This window comes from Astatotilapia calliptera, chromosome 2 (assembly GCF_900246225.1).
Source record: "Astatotilapia calliptera chromosome 2, fAstCal1.2, whole genome shotgun sequence".
In the NCBI taxonomy this organism is placed as follows: Eukaryota; Metazoa; Chordata; class Actinopteri; order Cichliformes; family Cichlidae; genus Astatotilapia; species Astatotilapia calliptera.
In genome coordinates, this window is record NC_039303.1 from 8,922,281 (window position 1) to 8,942,199 (window position 19,919).

The window sequence follows — 19,919 nt, forward strand, 5'->3', positions numbered from 1 at the left end:
GTTTGCTTGTAATATTTTAATCCAGCATTTTTGAAAAAAAACAACAGAATAAACATGGATTTCACTTGCTGTAGTAGCACATAATCTAAAGGTCACTGGTGCATCATTTCTAAGTGATTAACAGCAACAAATGTCAATTTACCAACCAGCTGGTTCACTTCCTGATGCTCTTGCCTGGACTCTGCCTCGCCTCTCTAACGTTGGTCCAAATCCACTAAATCTGAGCAGTCCCTCTGATAAGCTTCTGTCTAATCTTGTCCACCCTGGTTACTCCCAGTCTTATTTTCAGTTCTGCCATGTCCAGCTCACCCTCCTGTCTTTTTGCCAGTACAACTCCATGCTGGTCCTATTCCTGCCTACCTACCTGTATGGCATGAGGTTGCCATAGCACTGCTTTACTCTTACAAAATGTCATAAAAAAGGAAATGTTAAGTTTGTCAAAATAAGCTGTTATTAAGAAAAACCCAGCCTCTCATTGTGCAAAGTCATCCCCTGGGCTAAGTTAGGGCCCAGTATGTTTGATGCACCTGGTTTAAATGGTTTTTACTTGGTACATCCTGCCACTACTGGGCGCTCTTGCTTGGTAATTTGCCATCAACGCACTACACCTGCTTTGACCACAGCTCACTTGTGGAGCAGCCAGCCTGAGTGAATCTCTGTGGGTTTTGGATGAAACGATGCCTCGTTTGCCGTGTGTTTACTCAGACTTCTTCTATGGCCCTCTGACTGAAGATGTGGAGGAGCTACTGGGGCGCTTCCAGCAGATAGACTCGGTCAGGTATGAGGATTTTTCAGCCCTCTGGAGGGAGATGGGCTTCTCTGATCTCTTCATTGGCACCATCAATGCGGGTGAACTGAAGCGGTTCTGCAGGGTGACTCTGGCCACAGCTGTAAAGTACTTCCTACCTCCATACAGCTACCAGATCCGAGTGGGGGGCTTGTACCTGATGTTTGGTTTCTACCACACGCAGCTCGCCGAACCACCTGTGATGATCCGGCTCGCTCTGAAGGACTGGACCCACGTGCAAGCCTTTCTCAAGGAATCTGTAGAATCCGGCCATCTTGATGTAGTTTATATCTACAAGAAGCTTGTGGCATCCAAAGCCATCCACTACACGGCCATGCCGCATTTTCTGACCTTCCAGAAGCAGCAGAAGCCAAAGAAGGACCATGTGTGCCCTGAGTTTCTGAGCAGGACAACCGCGGTGCGTGAGCTCATCAGTGCAGACACCCTGGAAGAGATAGCCAACCTCCAGAGCCTGTACGAGAAGCTGAAGGAGACCACCAAGGATGTGGGTTCCCAGATCACAATGACCCACAGAGACTTCACCTCACGCCTGAGAGACTGCATGTCAGAGTTCATCACCTGGCAGAACAAAACGTTCACCTCACAGCTACTCAAAGACAAGAAGGAAAGAGATGAAGAGGAGGAGGAAGAAGAAGAAGAGGAGGAAGAAGATGAGAAGGAGTCCTGCAGCAAAAGAGCGAGGCTTCTGTCCTCCATCAAGCAGAAGAGCTACAGCAATGTTCAGAAGGCGCCCAAGTCCAGGAGGCACCGGCAGGGTGAGCCAGCGGACTTGTCCAGTTTGGGGACTGAGCAGGTCCAGCGGGTCCCACAGAAAAAAAGACCACCTTCTCTCCGGGCCCGGACCTGGAAGAACCTCGGGGTGAAACAACAGGACAGCAACCTGCCACCCTGGCTGCTGAGTGCTCCTGAGCTGGAGGACGGGGTGCCAGTGAGGAGGACCAACCAGGCGGAGCCCTACAGGATGTGAAGGAGGAGGATGTGAAGGAGGAGGAGAGAAGATCATTAAAATAATTTAATCTACTATGTTTGTCACTGTTCAACTGGAATAAGTTAAGAAACTATAAATAAATGTTTTTGTTATAAAAATCATAATTTGAAAGGCTTCAATATATCTAAAATAATTTTTCTATACATTTTCGAATCTAACATTAGAAACCAGTTAACTGTGTTTTGTGTTAATTTCATGTTAAACTGTTGCAGGTCTGAATCCTTTTGTAATCCTTAATGAATCACTTACATGCTTTAAAGCCTCTGAAATCACCCAGAAGTGTATTTTAATACCACGGGTGGAAATAGAAAGAAAGAATAATATAATAGGTACCACCTTTGCAATGGGGAAAAAAAATAAATGAGGAGGAAACTTTTATCATAGTTAAAATTAGGCTATAAGAATTGTAAAATGAAATAAATTTCGTCTTATTTATTTGATTTAGCCTGTCTTTGTGTTACTAAGCGAGATTTATTTACATTTTTAAGGACCACATTGTAACCTTTTTGAGTTTAATTTAATATAAAGTCTGAATTACCTCTGGAGTTTTCTCCTTTGATTTGTATAACAAAAACAATATAAAATAAATTCTGAGAATGCATCTAATGCCCTATCCATTTGCAAAAGAAAGGGGGGGGGGGGGGGGGGGGACTAAGAGTGTTTTTTTTAAATATATATTTAATTAAAATGTATGGATCCCAGTCTTTAAATCACAAAATGCTTAGATGTTAAATAAGAAGGGAAGGATTTTATGTATGCGCTGTTATTCAAGCAATTAAAATGTTAAACATTTTAATTTCAGTTTTTTTTTTTTCTTGTGTATGAGTTCAGGTATCTCCACTGCAGGAATAGTAGTTCATTTTATTAATGACACTTGGGTTAAAGCCACCTAGCGGTCTGGATTCAACCCTTTTGTAGCCAATTTGATCCCCAGCTTGCTATCCCTCCTTCAACATTTTCACAATTTTTTTTATTCTTGAAAATAAATATTTACTTTTTCCAACATTAAAAATAAAGAAGGTGTGACATTGGGTAAAATTACAGTTAAACTAATATTAGCACTTAGCTCAAATAAGTGATCAATAAAATAACATGGAATAATGACAAAACAATGAAAAAATATGGGGTAAAAATAAAAATACATAAAACCATCAAATATCGCAAATTAAATAAAAAATTATACTTTGACTAAGCAGGATAATTAGAACAGTTACCACTTCTTTTTTTACTGCAGTAATTGTTCTTAAAATTTAAACTTTATATTGGCTACTAGTAATTTATATATTTTAAATGCAAGTGTATTATACAGTAGTTGGACACCCTAGCGGTCAGAGTGCGAATAACAGCGTTAAAGAAATGGTTGCATTAAAACATTTCAAGATTATTTTGCGCCATCTGGCGGCCGGTCTCAGAACTGCATCAACACCTCCGCGCACTTTATCCGGAAATATCGTTTTGAGAAGTTCCTCCGGAGCTTCCGGTCTGTTAATCCACTTGTTGAGCAGAGGAGAGGGGCGGGGAAGCGCTTACGGACTTACATTTTCACCAGAACTCCAATCATGTCGCAGGCAAACGGGTAAACGGCGCCCAGACAGAGCAGCAAAGCCGGCAGTTGAGCACCATGTTGAGTTTGAGCAGAGCTGGTATCGTCGGCGCCTCCGTCGCTGTGGCGGGAGGAGTCGCTTTTCTTATCTGGAACTATGCGTCCTCCTCCGGGGAGGAGAAGCCCGAAACACGCCTGGGAGAGGTCGGTGAAAGTGACAGAGAGCAGCGGGAAGGAGAGAAGGATGAAATAAGAGAGGAAGAGACTCCGGTGATTAAAGCTCAGCAGCAGCAGACACAGTGTGCTGAGCCCACAACGGCCGTGGTTGAACCTGTAGCAGCTGCTGAAGTTCGGAACACATCACAGGTAACGTTCACCGGACACACCTGTGTGGAAATGTTCAGACTGCTGCTCCTAAAACACTACATCTGTGCCTTCACCCCCCCCCCCGGGTTTTACACTTAAGACGAGACGAAGAAGCGTTTCGGTAAAATAACTTATTTTACATGTTGCGTAAAGTTGTACATATTTCAGCGGCAAATGCATAGGCACGTTCTTTGGGGTTCCCACGTGGTGTTCTGGGAAATGTAGGCTGTTCCATTCAACTCAAAGGCGGTTTTCGGGACAGTTTAGTGAGGCAGCGGCTGGATTAATCTGCACATTTTATATATTAATTCATTTTTTTTTATTTACATCCCAAGAGAAGTTATTAAATAAAATAATTAAATAAATACAAAAGTAAAAAAAAATTTCACTGAGTAAATGGACATTTTGAAATATCTAAAATAAAATATGGGATGTGTAAACCAAAAAAGAGATTTTTTTTTTCTTTTAGGTTATTATTATTATTATTATTAGTGCATATTACATTTTACTAACTAAACTAAAATAATGTCTGAGCTCGACCTACTGGACGGAAGCTTATTATAGTTAACTTAAAAAAAATCTGTCTAATTGTATTTAACGAATATAAAAATAATAAGAAAAAAAATTGAAAAACTAAGTATTTTTTAAAAAAAAGACCAATTAAATGTGCTAAGTTTTGTTATTTTGGTTAAGACTGGAATCAACTTCTTTCAAAAAGTTCTGTGTTTATATTGTAACATCTATAGTCAATTTCCTAAATCCTGCATCTGGCATGTACCCCAAATACAATAATACTTTAAAAGACTAAAACTCTGGCCCTGAAACTTACAAAAACTAAACTAAAACTAATCATTTTTCAGACAATAAAAATAAACTAAAATGAGCAATCACACTCTGGAAATTAACTGAAACTAAACTGAAATAAAAACAAAAGTCAAAGTGAAATAAATATAAAAACTAATCAAGAAAATACAAAACTATGATAACTCGGCCTGGAACAAGTTAAGAGACACTATTTGGCATGATTATGAATAAAGAGTAAAAAGGACCTTCCTTCCAAGATTTAACATGAGAAACAGGAAAAACTGCTTATTTCTGCACAGTTCTACACTATGCCATATATTAGACCTATTCACAGTATTTTTAAATACTAAACAAAATCTGAAACATTAAGACAGTTGTTTGGTATATATTATCAATATTAGCTGTTCCTAAATAATATTTTTCTAAAGAATTATATACATTTTGGCGTTTCTTTGAGATTGAGAAACTGTCTACAGTACTTCTAGCCTGAGATTTATTTTTAATTACTAACCTGCAATATCAGTTCTGTCAGCTAACATCTGATTTTCTTCTTAAGATAATAATTAAACATCTTTTTTTGACTTAAATAATTTTTTTTAAATAAAACTCAATTTTTACATTTACATTTCCTGAACCAATGACATCATAGAGGAAATAATCCTTTTTAATATTGGTGTGAATATCAGGCTCTGATCCAGTGTGGTCTGTGTTCCAGTCCCAGCCTGTGAAGTCAAAGGGAACACAGGTTCTGGTTCTGGGTCTCGATGGATCCGGAAAGACCAGCCTGCTGCAGTCTTTGTCCACCGGCCGCCTGGAGCAGGACATACAGCCGACACAGGGCTTCAACGCCGTCTCCATCAACAAAGATGACTGCTATATCGAGTTTCTGGAAAGTAAGCCTGAGCCCATCTTTAGTATGCTCTGTCTCATATGATCCAGTTGAAAATCACATATGTGTTGCTGTATAATGCATAAAATGTAACAGAAATAAACACGGGAGTTGTATTTGAACAGTGTGTGTTGTCTCTCTCTTTTGACAGTTGGAGGTAAAGAGGATCTGCGGCCATATTGGCAGAAATATATCCCTAAAGCACTGCTGCTGGTATTTGTAGTCGACTCGTCCAACCCGCAGCTCTTTCCAGTGGCAAAGAAACACCTACACGAGCTGCTGGCCTCTCGTCCAAGCCTGCCTTTAATGGTGCTGGCCAACAAACAGGTGGGCGTGAAAGAAACAAGTTCAATTGATTTGTTTCAGACTTGCAACTGATGCAACTAAAGTAAACACAAAATAGAACTGGCTTTTAATGTGAAGAATTGCATTTATTTATTTATTTTCTACCCTGAACTCCTATCTTGTAACATGTCAACAGCAGGAAACAACAAAATAGAGATTTTCAGATATCAAGCTAAGCTGCAGCTGCCTGAAGTTTGGAGAAGGCTGCATTAGGCTTCGATGAACACACCTCATCACAGTCTTGTGATCACTCTCACTAAGCTCCTCTGTACGACATGTTCAGCTTTTTAATAAAAGGCATGTCTGTGCCACATAAACATTTTAACATGCACCAGTGATGTTACTGGTAGATGTGTGCTCCTTCCCTCTGCACGAGCTGTGGATAGCGATCTAAAGGATAGAACACCTTGGCCAGGGTTCAAAGCGAGCTAAGTTGATCTGAAAATGTGATGTCAACAGACTCCATGCACCGATTAGCCATGAGAGCAACTTGCCCAGACGCTTGCAAAGAAAAGCGTCTGGACTTCTTTAAGTTGCTTGAAGACATTTCACCTCTCATCCGAGAAGCTTCTTCTTTGATCCTTCTCTGAAGAAGCTTCTCGGATGAGAGGTGAAACGTCTTCAAGCAACTTAAAGAAGTCCAGACGCTTTTCTTTGCAAGCTCCTTTCACTACGATGACCTGGATGACTGAGAACCTTCACAGACAGGTGTTTTAAAACTGAATGATGTGTCAGTCTATCACTTGCATTTCCTTTTGATTTGTATCTGTTTGCATTTTCTGTCCATCTGAAAAGCACGTATGTCGATTTAGATGTCACAAAATAAAATCTGAAAGATGGCTTCCATCCTTTTCTCATTTTCATATTTTGGGTTAAAATCACTGAAGCAGCAAACCCTGCAAATTTTATTCTGCAGTAATTTGGTGGTGGATAAAATGTCAGCAAAGATTTCTCAGACATTACGCCCTTCAAATAAGTTCATCTTTATATTTTTTTTTATATAATATAGGAGTATATCATCCTTATCTTACTTAATGCTCAATGTTTTTTTCTTTCTCCAGGACCTTCCAGGTTCCTGCGGCATCACTGACCTCCACGACGCTCTGTCTCTGTCCGAGCTCGGCGACCGGCGCTTGTTCCTCATCGCTACCCACGTGAAGGAGGGCGAGACGGAGCTGAGCTCTGGCGTGCAGGACGCTCAGGCCCTGATCTCCCAGTTGGTTTGTGACGGTTTATGAAACGCACTGTTAACTCCTGTCACTTAATCACATTCAGTGAGCTCTTTGCACTTTTTTTTTAACTTTACTGTTTTCACTACGTTTGTAGGCTAAACCTCTGGTATTTATTTCTGTTGGTATTTCACGTTTGTGAGGAGGAAAAAAAACCCTCACTGTTTGTTGGCCTGTTAAATTTTTTTTATTGATTTGTGTCAAACTGGGAGAACACAAAACCATTATCTCTATTTTTGTCCCAGCAGGTGATGTGTGGAGCCACAAATGTTAACATTTACAAGACTGTTACTGTGTTTTAAATTTTTAATTCCTTCTAATGTTGTTTGGAGCTGCAGTTGCAGTAGTTTTCAAATCGATCTTAATGATTTAAATGTGTCAGCGTATTTCATACTTGCATACAAATCTCAAGCTGCTTAAATTCGTCATATCAGCTGAGACAAGTGGCCCAAACTAACTTTTACTGACTGAGATCTCAAATTAAAACATAAAATTTTGTGCTTTTGGACTGTACACCACCACAGTGAACATCAAGTCCAGACTTTCAGTATTAATTCGTGGGTTTTAATAGAAGTGCTGCATAAACTGTTGAGGAATTACAGCCATTTTTATACACACCCCTCCTTCTCCATACATTTCTCTACCCATTATTCTGTTAGTTAGTCTTGGTTTAATCTGTTCAAACGTATATATATTTATATGATTTTTGACAAAGTATGATCGGGCTTTCCTGGATTGTACACTAACAGTGATTTGCCCACCTCCCTGAGAGCAGTCTTGACTGGTTAGATAGTAATGATGTTTCGTAACCATGGAAAGAACTCTGGGATCATTCTCACTGATTTTTCCTCCCCGGTCTTCCAGGCCTTTAGGTTTTGCTGAGCTGGCCGATACCGCATTATTGATTTGGCCTCTCCTCAAGTGTTTGCTGTCTCTCTGATAGGTGTAGTTTGGTTTTCAGATCAATGAAGACCTTCTCCGCTTTAATCGACACTTCTTTGGACCTCATATTGAGAAATCCAGTGAACGGCTATCAGATGCAAGTTTAACACTTGGAAGCAACTTCAAATCATTTATCTGCTTTCTATTGAAAAACGAGCAGGGAATTGTTCATCAACTGTCCAATTACTTTTGAGACTGGACTGTGTATTAAAAGGCTGTAATTCCTAAACAGTTGACATTTTTTTGTTGAAGCCCTTAAATTTAAGATAAAAGTCTGTTCTTCAAACACATCTGGACTGTTTGATTTAAAATCCTCTGTGGTGGTGTATGGGAAAAGGCAAAATTACAACAACAAAAAATTCATGAAAGGTTCAACTGTTAAAATGTCTGAAAGTGACACCATTTTGCCATGTGGGGCCGCTAAAGTGCAAACTTTGACTCTGTTCTGCCGTTAATATCAAAATCTTGAAACATTTAAGCATAACGGAAAAAAACTAAAAGACATGGCTCTTTGCTGCAATACTGCTGCTTTATTTTGAGTTTATTATCGCTCAGGAGTGTTACAGCTTTAAAAACACACGTATGTAACGCGTTCATTGTTATCTTATTCATTGTGTGTCATCTTAATGCTTTAAAAAGGAGTTTGGTTTTTTATCTTAAGAACTGAATAAAACGAAACACCTTCATATGTAACACTTTGGTGATTTAAAAGGGCACATTACTTTTTGTTTTTTGTGACTCCTATTTTTCCAAAACCAAAACATGCATTTTACAGTAATGTGTAAACAGTTTGATGATGTCTTATTGGCCATTATTTCACATTTAAATAAACAGTTTCCACTGAATTATTCTTTTGCATTAAATCTTTAGTGTTTTGAACCACTGACCTTTCACATAGTTTTGTTTACAACAGCACAGCTCTGTGTCGTTGCTCATGTGAGCACAAAGCCTCATCACAAACATAGCGCTTGACATTTAGTCACTTCACACCATTGGAGCACATTTATATTTTGAATCGAGCTCTCCAGAATGCCACAGCAACAGTAGGCCTCCCAACTGACCTAGAAGTGTCCACTTTCCTTATAACATTCAGCTTCTGAAGTCTTGAGTGGGCCGGATGGTTGAGTTAACCACACAGACTCCAGTTTCAGGGCGTCCTCAGGTGTGGAGCTGGTTGCTAAGGACTCCTGCTGTGGCTATGGAGAGAGTAATGTGACATCAAGCTGACGCATCCAGCTCACAGCAGCCGCAAGGGGAGATGGTGTCTGGAAAACAAGGTAAATTTATCACTTTATACATGCAAAATAGTCATCAAATATTGGGGGGTAGCCTTAACTCATTTTTTGCTTTTGTTTTTTATTCTTGCAGCTGTTCAGTCCACATTTGGTCCATCACAGAGGTGAAATGGTTTTGATCTTTATGCCTTTCTCAGAAAGTTAATCATTCTCAATAGATTTGGTGTGTTTGTGTAAAATATTGACCACTATAAGGAGATATTGTGCGTTGCAACATTCCTACCAACAGTCTGCCCCAGGGCAGCTGTGGCTACAACTGTAGCTTGCCTCCACCAGTGTGTGAATGGGTGGATGACTGGGTGTGTAAAGCGCTTTGGGGTCCCTAGGGGGGACTAGTAAAAGCGCTATACAAATACAGGCCATTTAACTATAAACTCAGGAATAAACAGCTGAAACAGCATTTTCTTGCTCAAGAGTTTTCCACCATATCGGGTGTAACAAAATGTAGGTTGTGAGGGAGGAAAAATATCCCCCGATAGGTTGGCGAAGGGAAATCGGTTGCAGAGACGATACTTTTCCAAAAAAAAAATCTCTTTGTAATTGCATTGGTTGCTTGCAGATTGCTGCAGTTGCCTATAATTTTCATAGAAGATACAAACTTGTCTGCAAACTGAGCAGTGGCGCAACTTTACTGCAAAATAAAAGTTAAAGTTTTTTATGAAGTAGAAAGGTCTCTGTTTCCAGTTTCTGGGGTGTATCACTAACACTCTGAGAGTAGTTGCAGGTAAAGTTGGTGTGTTCCATACAAACTGTGGGCGACTGCTAAAATGTTACTCGTGGACCAGTCAAGGCCTGTGTAGTTGGGGCCTTATTCTAAACATGGCGAGTGCTCATGTGAGTACAAAACCTCAATAGTAGCTAACAGTTTTAAAAAAAACTCAGTGTTGAGAATAAAAAGGCTTAAGGCAGGAATGAAGTTAAAAGTAATAAAAAGTCTGGAAGAAAAATTTAGCTTCAAGTCTGGCAAAGAAATTTGAAACTTAAATGTCAGCAATAAACAGTTAAAACACCAAAACTCTTAACAGGTTAGGTAAAATCATGATAAAACCATCTAATTAACATAAAGTCATTAAGAAAGAATAGAAACATTAAGCTAAAAGTCAGGATTAAACCATTTAAAGGAGCTAAAAGTGTAACCAGCTGAAACCAACATAATGAATAAATGGGGGAAATAGTTTGCCTACAGTTTTAGATTAAGCTTTTGATGCTAATACTGATGCAAGCTTAAAACCAACACCTGAAAATTCAAAGCTATGTTGTAAAAATCCATGTTTTATATAATCAGTAACCTCTAGTAGGGAGTATTTTTGGAACATTGCAGATATTAAAGGGGTTAAATGGAGGTGGTGGTGCAAAATAGGAAACCACTGTCATGAAAATGAATGACTCACAGTCAAACTCTGGCATTCGCGTCTTTGCTTTTTGATTGGTGGTAAAGATTTAAAGTTGAAACAGAGATTTTTAAAAAATGAGCGAGACTGTTTGGGAGCCAAAATATGGAAAACCCTAAACAGAGAAGGGAAACTCGCTGAGCGATTGCACAGCCCCGCTTTGGGCCCACAGTCCCTGAAATACACTCGTATTTATTGTTAGTTTTTGCTGTTTTGTGAATGCTGTGTCGTTTGACAGAATCTTGGAGTTGGCTCAACACAAAACCTCAAAAACAGTCTGGGCCACGACTCCTTGGTGAGTAGCTGACTCACACGAGCATCTTCCCCTTGATTAAAACCGAATTCTTTCTGCACACAGACTTTTTGTAACGCCACAATGGCCACTATTCATCACACGTCTGTTTTTAAAGCCCTAAACATTTTGAGCATACTTAGTTCTCTTCCAGCTGTTACATCATTTGAAAATTGACTTAAAACTGACTCCCAAGAATTCAGGAGCCTATGTGGTCAGTGTTTCCTTCTTTTGAGTGCAATTTCTCCAAAGTGCATAATTAAAGACAGATGTCTGGCACCCACTGAATGTGTGTATAAAAGAGAAAAACAATAGAGAAATGAGAAGAATTTATGGTTTGTTGATTGAATGGATCTTTTTTTTTTTTCTTTGGGAAAATATTTATTCTGCCTCTGCACAAAGATGCTTATCATCAGAGCTCCTTTTTGGAAACCTTTCCATTGATCAGTGAGAAGCTGAGCTGGGGCAACCAGGGGCCTGTATGGCCCATCTCCACTTCAGCGCTCGGAGCCGCTCCAAGTGCAAGAATCCAATACCTATCCAGGCACAAAAGAGATTTCTCAGCAAGGGAGGACCACCGGAGGTAACTGTAGCCCGGCTGTTCCTCCAACATTATTGATGACTCTATCAAAAAGACATGAGAGGGAGGGCTGTTTGTGATCAGAGCAGTGTACACAAGCTTTTTATGTTGTGATGCATCAACATATTTGTGTGGAAATCTTCGCAGAGCTCTTTAGCACAGAGTAAAGTGATGTTCGGGACTGATGCCAGGTGATCACCCTCGAGAGCTGTCAGGCTCGATTAGTGCTAGCTACAGGTCCACAGCTCTTCTGTTTGTTGTTTCTCCTGCATCAGCTGTCGGATGAGAGGAGCAACGATGTTCAGTGTAACTCAATCAGAAACCCACGCGCAGGAAGTGCAGCTCACTGAACTGCAGTAATAATTCACTGTAACGGAAGATGACACTGATCACCTGCTGGTTTGGTGCAGACCATCAGCTATAGAGGAGCTTGATTCCCGATGCTCACTGCATACATACTGATCCTTTTTTCCCTGCCTCTGATTTGCTGTAAGCTACATCAGTTAAATGTATTTACAGGGCTATTGTATCTGATAATTAGCCTCAATGCCTAATTTAATGAGAGTGCAGGCAAGATGTCTAGTCCGCTTTGTTCATTTCTAATCTGATTATTTGGCTCTGTGGTCAAGGTTTCTTTATCAATAGTGTCACGTTAATTATTTTACTTGGCAGCTGGAACTTTTGAATTTTTCAGGCCAATTAGGTGTGCAGCTAATTATTATTATTTATTATTATTATAATCACTATTTGACTTGATGATCCCTAAATCCAGACAGATGATGTCAGTGTTAATATAAAACAAAGAAAATCAACAAATCCATATATTTGAGAAGCTTTTTTGGCATCTGTAAAGAAAAACAGCCTAAAAAGATGATAGGTAATCACTGAAAATCTTTTCAGATGTATTGGAAAATTAATATGTTAACATGTAAAATCATTAATCAAAGGTACGTTCTTTAATTACCCTTTAATTAAAGGTTTCACCACAAGGGGCAGTGTTGAAATGTGCAGCTTCTTTTTGCTCGCCCTCAGTTTTTTTGCCTTTTCCGGGTCACCATTTAAGTTAAGATACCTTTCTGAAAAAAGACTACATTACTTAAATACACCATCTTGTGGTATAAATTGGTATTGCACAAAAATACAGTCCAGCCCCATTTCAACTTCAGCAAACGTCTCTCCAGCATAATACATAATACATAGACACTATGGACATGAAGTCATAGCAGTTGGTTCTTCACATTATAGTGACAACTATAACTATTTTAAGCTCAGGAATTTACAATAGTTACCTTTAACAATTAAATATTTTCTGATTTCTGCTTTTTAAGAGAAAATTGCTCAAATTTGAACTGTTGTGTGGATAAATTGTTTGTGGTGGCAATTTTGTACTTTTTACTCAGCTTTTTTAGATTAGAGGAGTGGATCGTTAGTTCAAGATAACGGCATTAACAACAAAAGAGTAAGATTTTGTATTTTTTATTGCTAGTGTCAACAAATGCCATGAAAAGTCCAAAACCAATTTGTTAATCTTTCTATGTGCCATTCGTCTTTTTTATTGATATAAAAAGTTTGATCAGATTTTTTCCTCGTTATTTGAATCAGGAAGGATTCTGCATCGGTGACACACCGTCGAGGAGCAAAACAATGCGAAGCGAGCATTTAACCTCGAGTGTCACTCCGCAGTCTCGGCTGCGTAATGAAATTTAAATGTTTTTCCGGCTGCATTTTCCACTCATTCCCCCGTCATCAGCTGAACACTGACACTTAACCATTGTTCTGAATTGCCCCTTCATCATCATCCCCTCCTCCTACTTTCTTCTTTCTGGCTCAAGACAATGTTTTGTTCCAGACACACAACACAGCACATAATGGGCACGCTAATGGCTTCCATTTTCCTGCAGGAAGGAGGAGGAGGCGACAGCGAGCCTCTTCAGGAAGACCCAGCGACCTTCCTCCAAGACGTCCCAGTACGAAAACACCCTGCGTTTGTCGACACCCAGAACCAGGACTCGAAGCTCCCAGGATGCAGGGTAAAAGCCTCAGTGCATGCTAAACTTAATCCATGTGTGTTCATGTTACATGCAAACATATTATCTTTGCAGCTGGAGAGCCCTGCACAATAAGCATCTTCTACTTCTACTTCTCTATTTCAATGTGAACCATTTCCAAATGATCTGTCTGAAACAGCTGTTACATGTAACCTACAGGTCAATCAGTGACACTCAAGGGATACTATTTCCTCTGACGTCTAGGCATAAGAAGCATCAAACCCGTGCTTGGTTTAAATGTTTTTATGCAACACAAGATGGGATGGAAACGTTTTTTGTTTCTGGTCATAAAAAATGAAAACACAAAACCTTCTCCTTCACGGTTGTCTCCTTGGAGGCTATCGCCAGATCGTCCTGTTTCAGGAATACCAGGTCCATCACAGGTGACGCCTCGCACCCCACCCACCACTGACCCTGGTCAGTGCCTCAGGGCAGTCAGGTCCCACACCTCCAGACTCACAGCACCTTCTTCCCCTGAGCCATTTAGACTGTTAACAAACACTATCTCCTCACAAACCACCACTGCCCACCCACCTCACCAATCTGAGCCACGGTCTGAGTAACTCTCATCACTCATGTCACTCACATACAGACTCCATTCAGACCAAGTCTTTTCTTTGCACTACCTCCAAGCACTTTGCTCTCCAATGTGTGCCTTTCCATTGTTTTGTATATATTTCTCCAGTTTATATGTATTCCTCTAGACTGTATATATCTCTTCTGTTTGCTATTTTTTTCCTGATGTTTTTACTATTCATAAAATTTTTTTTACTCCTGCACAGTTGGCGTGGAGCACCCATAATTTCATTTTACATGTAGAATGGCAATAAAGGGCTATTCTATTCTTGATCTCCCCTCAAGTGCTTCAAACGGTTTGAAGGTGTTTGAAGGTCCCTGGTGTTTTTGCGTCATCTGCAACATCAAATTAGCACAGAGGGCAAACATCAACCACTGTATCAAACACAATGAGCGACCATGATCAACTTTCCCAGTCATGGTTTAAGTCCCAGACTATAAGGAAAAATGCCACAAAGATCACCACTGATAATCTTTTTAGTCTAGGACTAGGCTTAATCCTAGTCTGGGAAACAAACACCATAATTTTTCTTTTCAGAGATTAACAGAGAGCTAGATGTCCGATTGCAACTCCCAGGTATTTAACCTCTAGTGAGGTAGACATCTTTGCACATGACGACCCTCAGGACCACCTCGAAGGTAATAACCCCACCACAGGTTAAATACCAAGACTCATCCAAATGAAACATTTTAAAAAACCTTTTCTCCCCAAATCGTTTGGGCTATAACATCCTGACGAGTCTGAGAGAAGACATTCAACAAAAAATGGCCGTAACTGTGCACAGCACTGTTAAAATATCTTTCCTTGGTCACCACTGGAAGCTGTCCAGAGGTGCTCAAGGAGAGGGCCTCAAAGGGGCAGCAGACAAGCTGAAAGATTTTCTTTTTGCGGAGGGAATCTTTCTTTGCCTGTTATATGAGCCATGCTGCTGTTTTAGAGATTAACATGATCAGTAATACAATTTATCATATATCACACAATTAAGGACCTACCGTCTACCAGTTTTCCAGATGTGAGGTGTCTTAACATGGAGCTTACTTACCGTAGATTAGTCCTGCATTGATGCAAATAAAATCACGAGTCTTTTATTTTGTTGCAATACTTTGGCAACTCTGAGCTTTTTAAGACTAAACACTAAATCAATTGTGTAGTAAGAAGTTTATAAATAAATGCATTTTCATTAAGTAAAAGCTTATGTGACTCAGTTTGGTTTGGTGGATTTGAAATTTTACATGGTATATTTATATATTTCCCCCATTTGCCATTATGTCAAACTGCTCGTTACTGCTTCGGCGTTGAGAAGCATATAAGCAGCAGCCAGACAAACTCTTTGAGCTGTCTGTTTTAAACGATATTTCCACGGCCCCCCATCACATGTCAAACTCCAAAGCCTTTATTCTCCCTGCAGGAGCTCACATGCAAACCAAAGTCTCAAGTTTAATTCCAGCAGAATGTAACAAATCATAAAGTTAAATCTGAGAAGGCCGAGCAGAGGATCAGGCCCAACACTGTGCAGTGTGAGGAAGCCAGCGTTCGTACATCTGTTATTTCAGTGACAGACTGTGGAAGAGCGAGGAGACGAGACAATAGAGCTTATTGTCCAAGGCTCAGCACCTCTGGGACCCTCGTAGACTGCCGCGGAAGTCTTTTTATAAATCCCGAGCCCAGCGGCAGCAGCTGAACATGTAGTTGGATGGAGTGAGATGCATCCCAGGTTTTTTTTGTTTTGTTTGTTTGTTTGTTTGTTTGTTTCAAATCAGTACAAGTTGATGTCTGCATTTTTTAGGCTACAAATATCACAGTAATTGCTGTTTTAATGTCCTGTATAAGAAGTAACAATTGCCAGACTCTCATCTTGTTGCTCTAAGAGATACAGACGGATAAATGAGTGAGACAAAACAAAGCAGATAAAATCAAACCCAAAAAGGAGATTGTGAAGAAAAAAAGCGCAGAGTAAGCCAAAATGATTTGGGAGCATTTCTGTATCTGATCCTGTAGTGAAGATAAGCTGAACTACTGAGGCAATAATTATACATAAATGGAAGCACACGAAGACTGAATAATAACAAGCAAACTGGACACACGATCAGGCAATAAACTACCCAAAAAAGCTTAAATGTTGTAAATATTCTCTTTCTTTTTTTTTACATTTTTCCTTTATTAGGCTGTGACAGAGTTTTGTTGTACTTACATGACGCACATCTTAGTCACTTTCCCAGTAAGGTTTACTCATTTAGCTTTGTCTGTTTGTTTTCTAGCTTTTGGCCTTATCCGTGCCTTCAATGGGAATGAAAGTTTCACCATACCATAGTGTTTAGAATACTTATCAGCTTATCTTTAACATGTATTTGCATATTTTTTGAAGCTGCGTGGCAGAGAGCTGCTGGTACTGACAAGAATGATAAAGATTTTGAGGATTATTTGAGGAACACCATTGTGCGAGGCCTAATGTAAGAAGAATGTGAGAATTACGAAGCTCTGCATTATCAGGGGTTTATTTCTCACGGTATAAGATGCCGTCTGCTTGTCCCACAGGCCTCCTCACACGCCTCAGTGTGAAAAAAACTGTCCTGTGTGGCACACCGATCCCAGGGTGAAAAGTGCCGTGATCACACCTCGACTGCTGCAGCTTTCCAAACCCAAACTCGCACATCCGGACTTCCAGAGGAGCAGGGAGGTAAGAGGAGCAGAGCAGATCATTTCAGAAACAAATCCGTGCAAACATCCATGCTCTTTTTCAATTTGGTGCCTCATGGCTTCTTGTGTAATCACAGGGAGGCTTAATCACACACGCTTTTGTGAAATATGCTTTCAATATTTTATTGGCATAGATTCAGCTTGAAAATTGTTGTTTTTTTGGTGGTGAAAGAATTTGTTTAATGGGGTTTACACTGCATTGAATTAGCTGTAATAGGAAAAAAAGAAATAAAAGCCACATATTTGTAGCTTAAAAGATAAAATCTTCTGAGGTTCGGGTAATTAGGAACTTTTCTTCCACGTAATCGTTAGCAGCCACTTTGATCTAAACTAAATGTTTTAAACCTCGGGCTCTTAAATTTTTTGCACCTAAATGTGAAGTGGTCGAGCAGATTTATAAACAAATCAGCCTTCCTCTGTCTCTGCAGGGATGTGTTGTGAAAGTAGAAACTAATACCTTCTGTTCGTCTGCAGAGCGTTGCTTCCATCGTCTCTCTCTCATCCAGAAAAGCTCGCATCTCGCAGAGACTCGTCCAGCTGTCGCTGCCCAGACTGAAGGAGAGCAACATCTGCTGCACACTTGGACGTCCAGAGGAATCCATCTGGACTGTAAGTGCTCTCACTAACACAGCATCACCCCATGTCACTAAATACTGTACTACTTTTAGTCTAGCATGCAGACTCCAAGAACAAGAAGTGTGTTCTTATTTTATCATTTCTTCATCCTCTTGGAGGCCACTTAAAAGAGCCGGTGTTGCTGGTGGCCTTATTTTACACCTTTGCAACCTCTGAAATTTCCCCAGCAAACCCTCACATACTCTGTTACAGATAGTATAACACCAACATTAGTCTAACCCCAAGTTTATGATGCCAAATAAATACCATCAGGAGGCTCAAAGACCAGTAATGTGCGGCTTTTAAGGAACACTAGAAAAGTCTTTCAGCAAAGCATAAATTAAAACTGTTTGTTAGGGTTGTGTATTCAACATCACACTGTCAATTCAAACATTTTCCAGCTGTGTGAACCAGTTGTTTTACATCATAAAAACCTTGTTTTAATGAACTGTGACACTTTCCAATAATTATAATCAGGCAAATGAATACTTAATGTCGTTCTGCCGATGGAGAAATTCTGGGACTTGTTGTTTTGCAGGATGCCTTTTATGTTTTGATGAAGGTCATAAAAATGCAGCATAATTACCAGCTTTTACCACTAGAGTTTAAATTTTTATTGCTCACTTATTCTTTTTTTCCAAGTGGCTGTGATTAATGGAATTTAATGTTTGAATCTCAATAATAAGGTTTCAAGAGCAGCGAGGAGAGCCACAGCGAGCGCTCGCATTGAGATGCTGGCAGAACCAAAGCAGCTTTCCAAGGACTACATCCCACCACGAGACCCAGAGTGGAGCCGGAAAAACGTCCAGTCCATCTGAGTGCGCGTCGCCATCGAGTCGGTGTTTCACCAGACTGAACTCTTTGTGTTTTCCACCCCAGACTAAAGCAGAAACATTTAAAGGTCGAAATTCAGATCCTGTATTCGTGTTTCTGTGCTTTATTTACATTCACAGCCTCTTTAATGGTAATTATGACAGTTATTTCGAGCGAGTTATCACAGCTTGTGAACAGAAAAAGTAGTACCAAGAATGAACCCCCGACTTACTGTGAAATTAATGACGAGCCAGAGAGATCCAACAGGGAAACACTGGAGTGTCTGTCTCTGTGTAGCTCTGTCGTCATCATCATCAGCATGTCTATGAAATCTTAAATGAGTTAGCGTTGGACTGGATATGGCTGACATGATATATTGCTGGTTTAAATCTCTGATGCCTTGGCAGATTGAGGGAGTAATGTTAAGAATAAAAACATGTCTGTGGCTCTCTCTGTCTACAGTCTGCAGCTTTTGTCTGAGCCTTGGCACGATACTGCGATCCACGTGGTTTTTGCCTTTGCAGCCGAGCAGGATTCTGCATTTTATTACAACCATGTGTGTATGAATCTATAATCACTCTCAGAGTCATGTCACAAATCTCTGGATTTTTTATTTCAGGGTAAAGTAGAAGCTATTCAGAAGCTGCTCCTATGTCAAAGGTCATGACTTTGACATAGGGTGCCGGGACATCATCGTGAAAATCCTGCTGTTATCTTATTTACAACACTGGCTGCTGTAACTAAGTGCTTTGTAAAAAATTGCTCATCCATTATTCTAGAGTGAACCTACAACCCACTGTGAGGCTAATCAGGGATTAGCCGGCTGCAATCACGACATCCAACCGTGAGGTGTAAAGAAGGCAGAGGAGGTGGCGAGGATGGAGGCAAAGCAAATAATAAAAAGTAGAAATCCTGTTAGCTGAGAAAACGTTCTCAGAGGTGGGAATTTGCCTGAGATGCAAGAGGAGTCAAAAAATCGTTTAGTTTCTCCATTTATGCTTTGCATTTAACATGATTTTAAACAGTTCCCCCTTAATTTACCTTAAACATTTATTCATGAGAGTAAAGCAAAAAATAAGAATTTCCACCTCTGCAACTGTTTACATTGTTGTTTAGATCCACATCTGTCCTGATATGACCTTTGACATTTCAGATACAAAAAGGACTTGCTTTATCATTTTGTCATATTAGACACCCAAAGACAGTCTTTGGGATCGTGCTGAAAAATGAAGCTGTAGTCAATCGGATGCTTTCCAGACGATATTGCACGGTGATAATTTTCCGCATTTACAATTCAATCGCTTTTGACATGAATCCCAACACCACTGGCTGAAATGCAGCCCAAACCACAATAGAGCCACCACCATGTTTTACAGATGGCTGTAGAGACTCACTGTTGTACCTCTCCTCCTGACCTCCTCCGTGCAAGGAAATACTGCTGATGATTTAAATCAAAAACTTTTAATCTGGACTCCATGAGTCCTGATTTCATTCCAGCTCTTGTGTAATTTGGCAAAAACCTTTTCTCCCTGTTTCCCTCCCATAAGGATGTCTTCTTTCAGGCTTTAACCCTCACCCTGAAACTATTTCTGCTGAGGCTTCAGTGAACAGTAGATGAATCAACTGAAGGATCCCAGGACTGACCTGAAAATGGGTGGGATAAAACAGCAAAAGCCAGAGAAAAACACTTTCTGAAA

The 19,919-nt window shown here is 40.0% G+C and overlaps 3 protein-coding genes across 6 annotated transcripts; all 3 read left to right on the plus strand.

Annotated features, from left to right (window-relative positions):
- The first annotated feature begins 163 nt into the window (after positions 1–163).
- Positions 164–1,900, plus strand: LOC113031497 (snRNA-activating protein complex subunit 1-like). Its single transcript, XM_026183625.1, has one exon. The coding sequence runs from the start codon at positions 678–680 to the stop codon at positions 1,773–1,775; it is 1,098 nt and encodes a 365-aa protein (XP_026039410.1). The 5' UTR covers positions 164–677; the 3' UTR covers positions 1,776–1,900.
- A 1,293-nt stretch (positions 1,901–3,193) lies between these two features.
- Positions 3,194–8,759, plus strand: arl9 (ADP-ribosylation factor-like 9). The gene is made up of 4 exons (XM_026183636.1): positions 3,194–3,705; positions 5,225–5,402; positions 5,550–5,725; positions 6,805–8,759. The coding sequence occupies exons 1-4, from the start codon at positions 3,418–3,420 to the stop codon at positions 6,979–6,981; spliced, it is 819 nt and encodes a 272-aa protein (XP_026039421.1). The 5' UTR covers positions 3,194–3,417; the 3' UTR covers positions 6,982–8,759.
- An 80-nt stretch (positions 8,760–8,839) lies between these two features.
- Positions 8,840–18,672, plus strand: spmap2l (sperm microtubule associated protein 2 like). 4 transcript variants are annotated; one of them, XM_026183655.1, is made up of 8 exons: positions 8,840–9,191; positions 9,283–9,313; positions 10,839–10,895; positions 11,341–11,475; positions 13,374–13,502; positions 16,633–16,774; positions 17,269–17,403; positions 18,096–18,672. In XM_026183655.1, the coding sequence occupies exons 1-8, from the start codon at positions 9,173–9,175 to the stop codon at positions 18,225–18,227; spliced, it is 780 nt and encodes a 259-aa protein (XP_026039440.1). In that variant the 5' UTR covers positions 8,840–9,172; the 3' UTR covers positions 18,228–18,672. The 4 variants fall into 4 exon arrangements, with proteins under 4 accessions (XP_026039440.1, XP_026039450.1, XP_026039458.1 ...); XM_026183665.1 differs by lacking the exon at positions 11,341–11,475; XM_026183673.1 differs by lacking the exons at positions 10,839–10,895; positions 11,341–11,475.
- Positions 18,673–19,919: the final 1,247 nt, after the last annotated feature.

Excerpts from the sequence above, each read along its gene's own strand:
- LOC113031497 (XM_026183625.1), top strand. The coding sequence starts at position 678 with ATGCCTCGTTTGCCGTGTGTTTACTCAGACTTCTTCTATGGCCCTCTG.
- arl9 (XM_026183636.1), top strand. The coding sequence starts at position 3,418 with ATGTTGAGTTTGAGCAGAGCTGGTATCGTCGGCGCCTCCGTCGCTGTG. Across the intron at positions 3,706-5,224 it reads AAGTTCGGAACACATCACAG|TCCCAGCCTGTGAAGTCAAA; the intron begins GTAACGTTCACC and ends TCTGTGTTCCAG. Across the intron at positions 5,403-5,549 it reads CTATATCGAGTTTCTGGAAA|TTGGAGGTAAAGAGGATCTG; the intron begins GTAAGCCTGAGC and ends CTCTTTTGACAG.
- spmap2l (XM_026183648.1), top strand. The coding sequence starts at position 10,820 with ATGCTGTGTCGTTTGACAGAATCTTGGAGTTGGCTCAACACAAAACCT. Across the intron at positions 16,775-17,268 it reads ACTTCCAGAGGAGCAGGGAG|AGCGTTGCTTCCATCGTCTC; the intron begins GTAAGAGGAGCA and ends GTTCGTCTGCAG. Across the intron at positions 17,404-18,095 it reads CAGAGGAATCCATCTGGACT|GTTTCAAGAGCAGCGAGGAG; the intron begins GTAAGTGCTCTC and ends CTCAATAATAAG.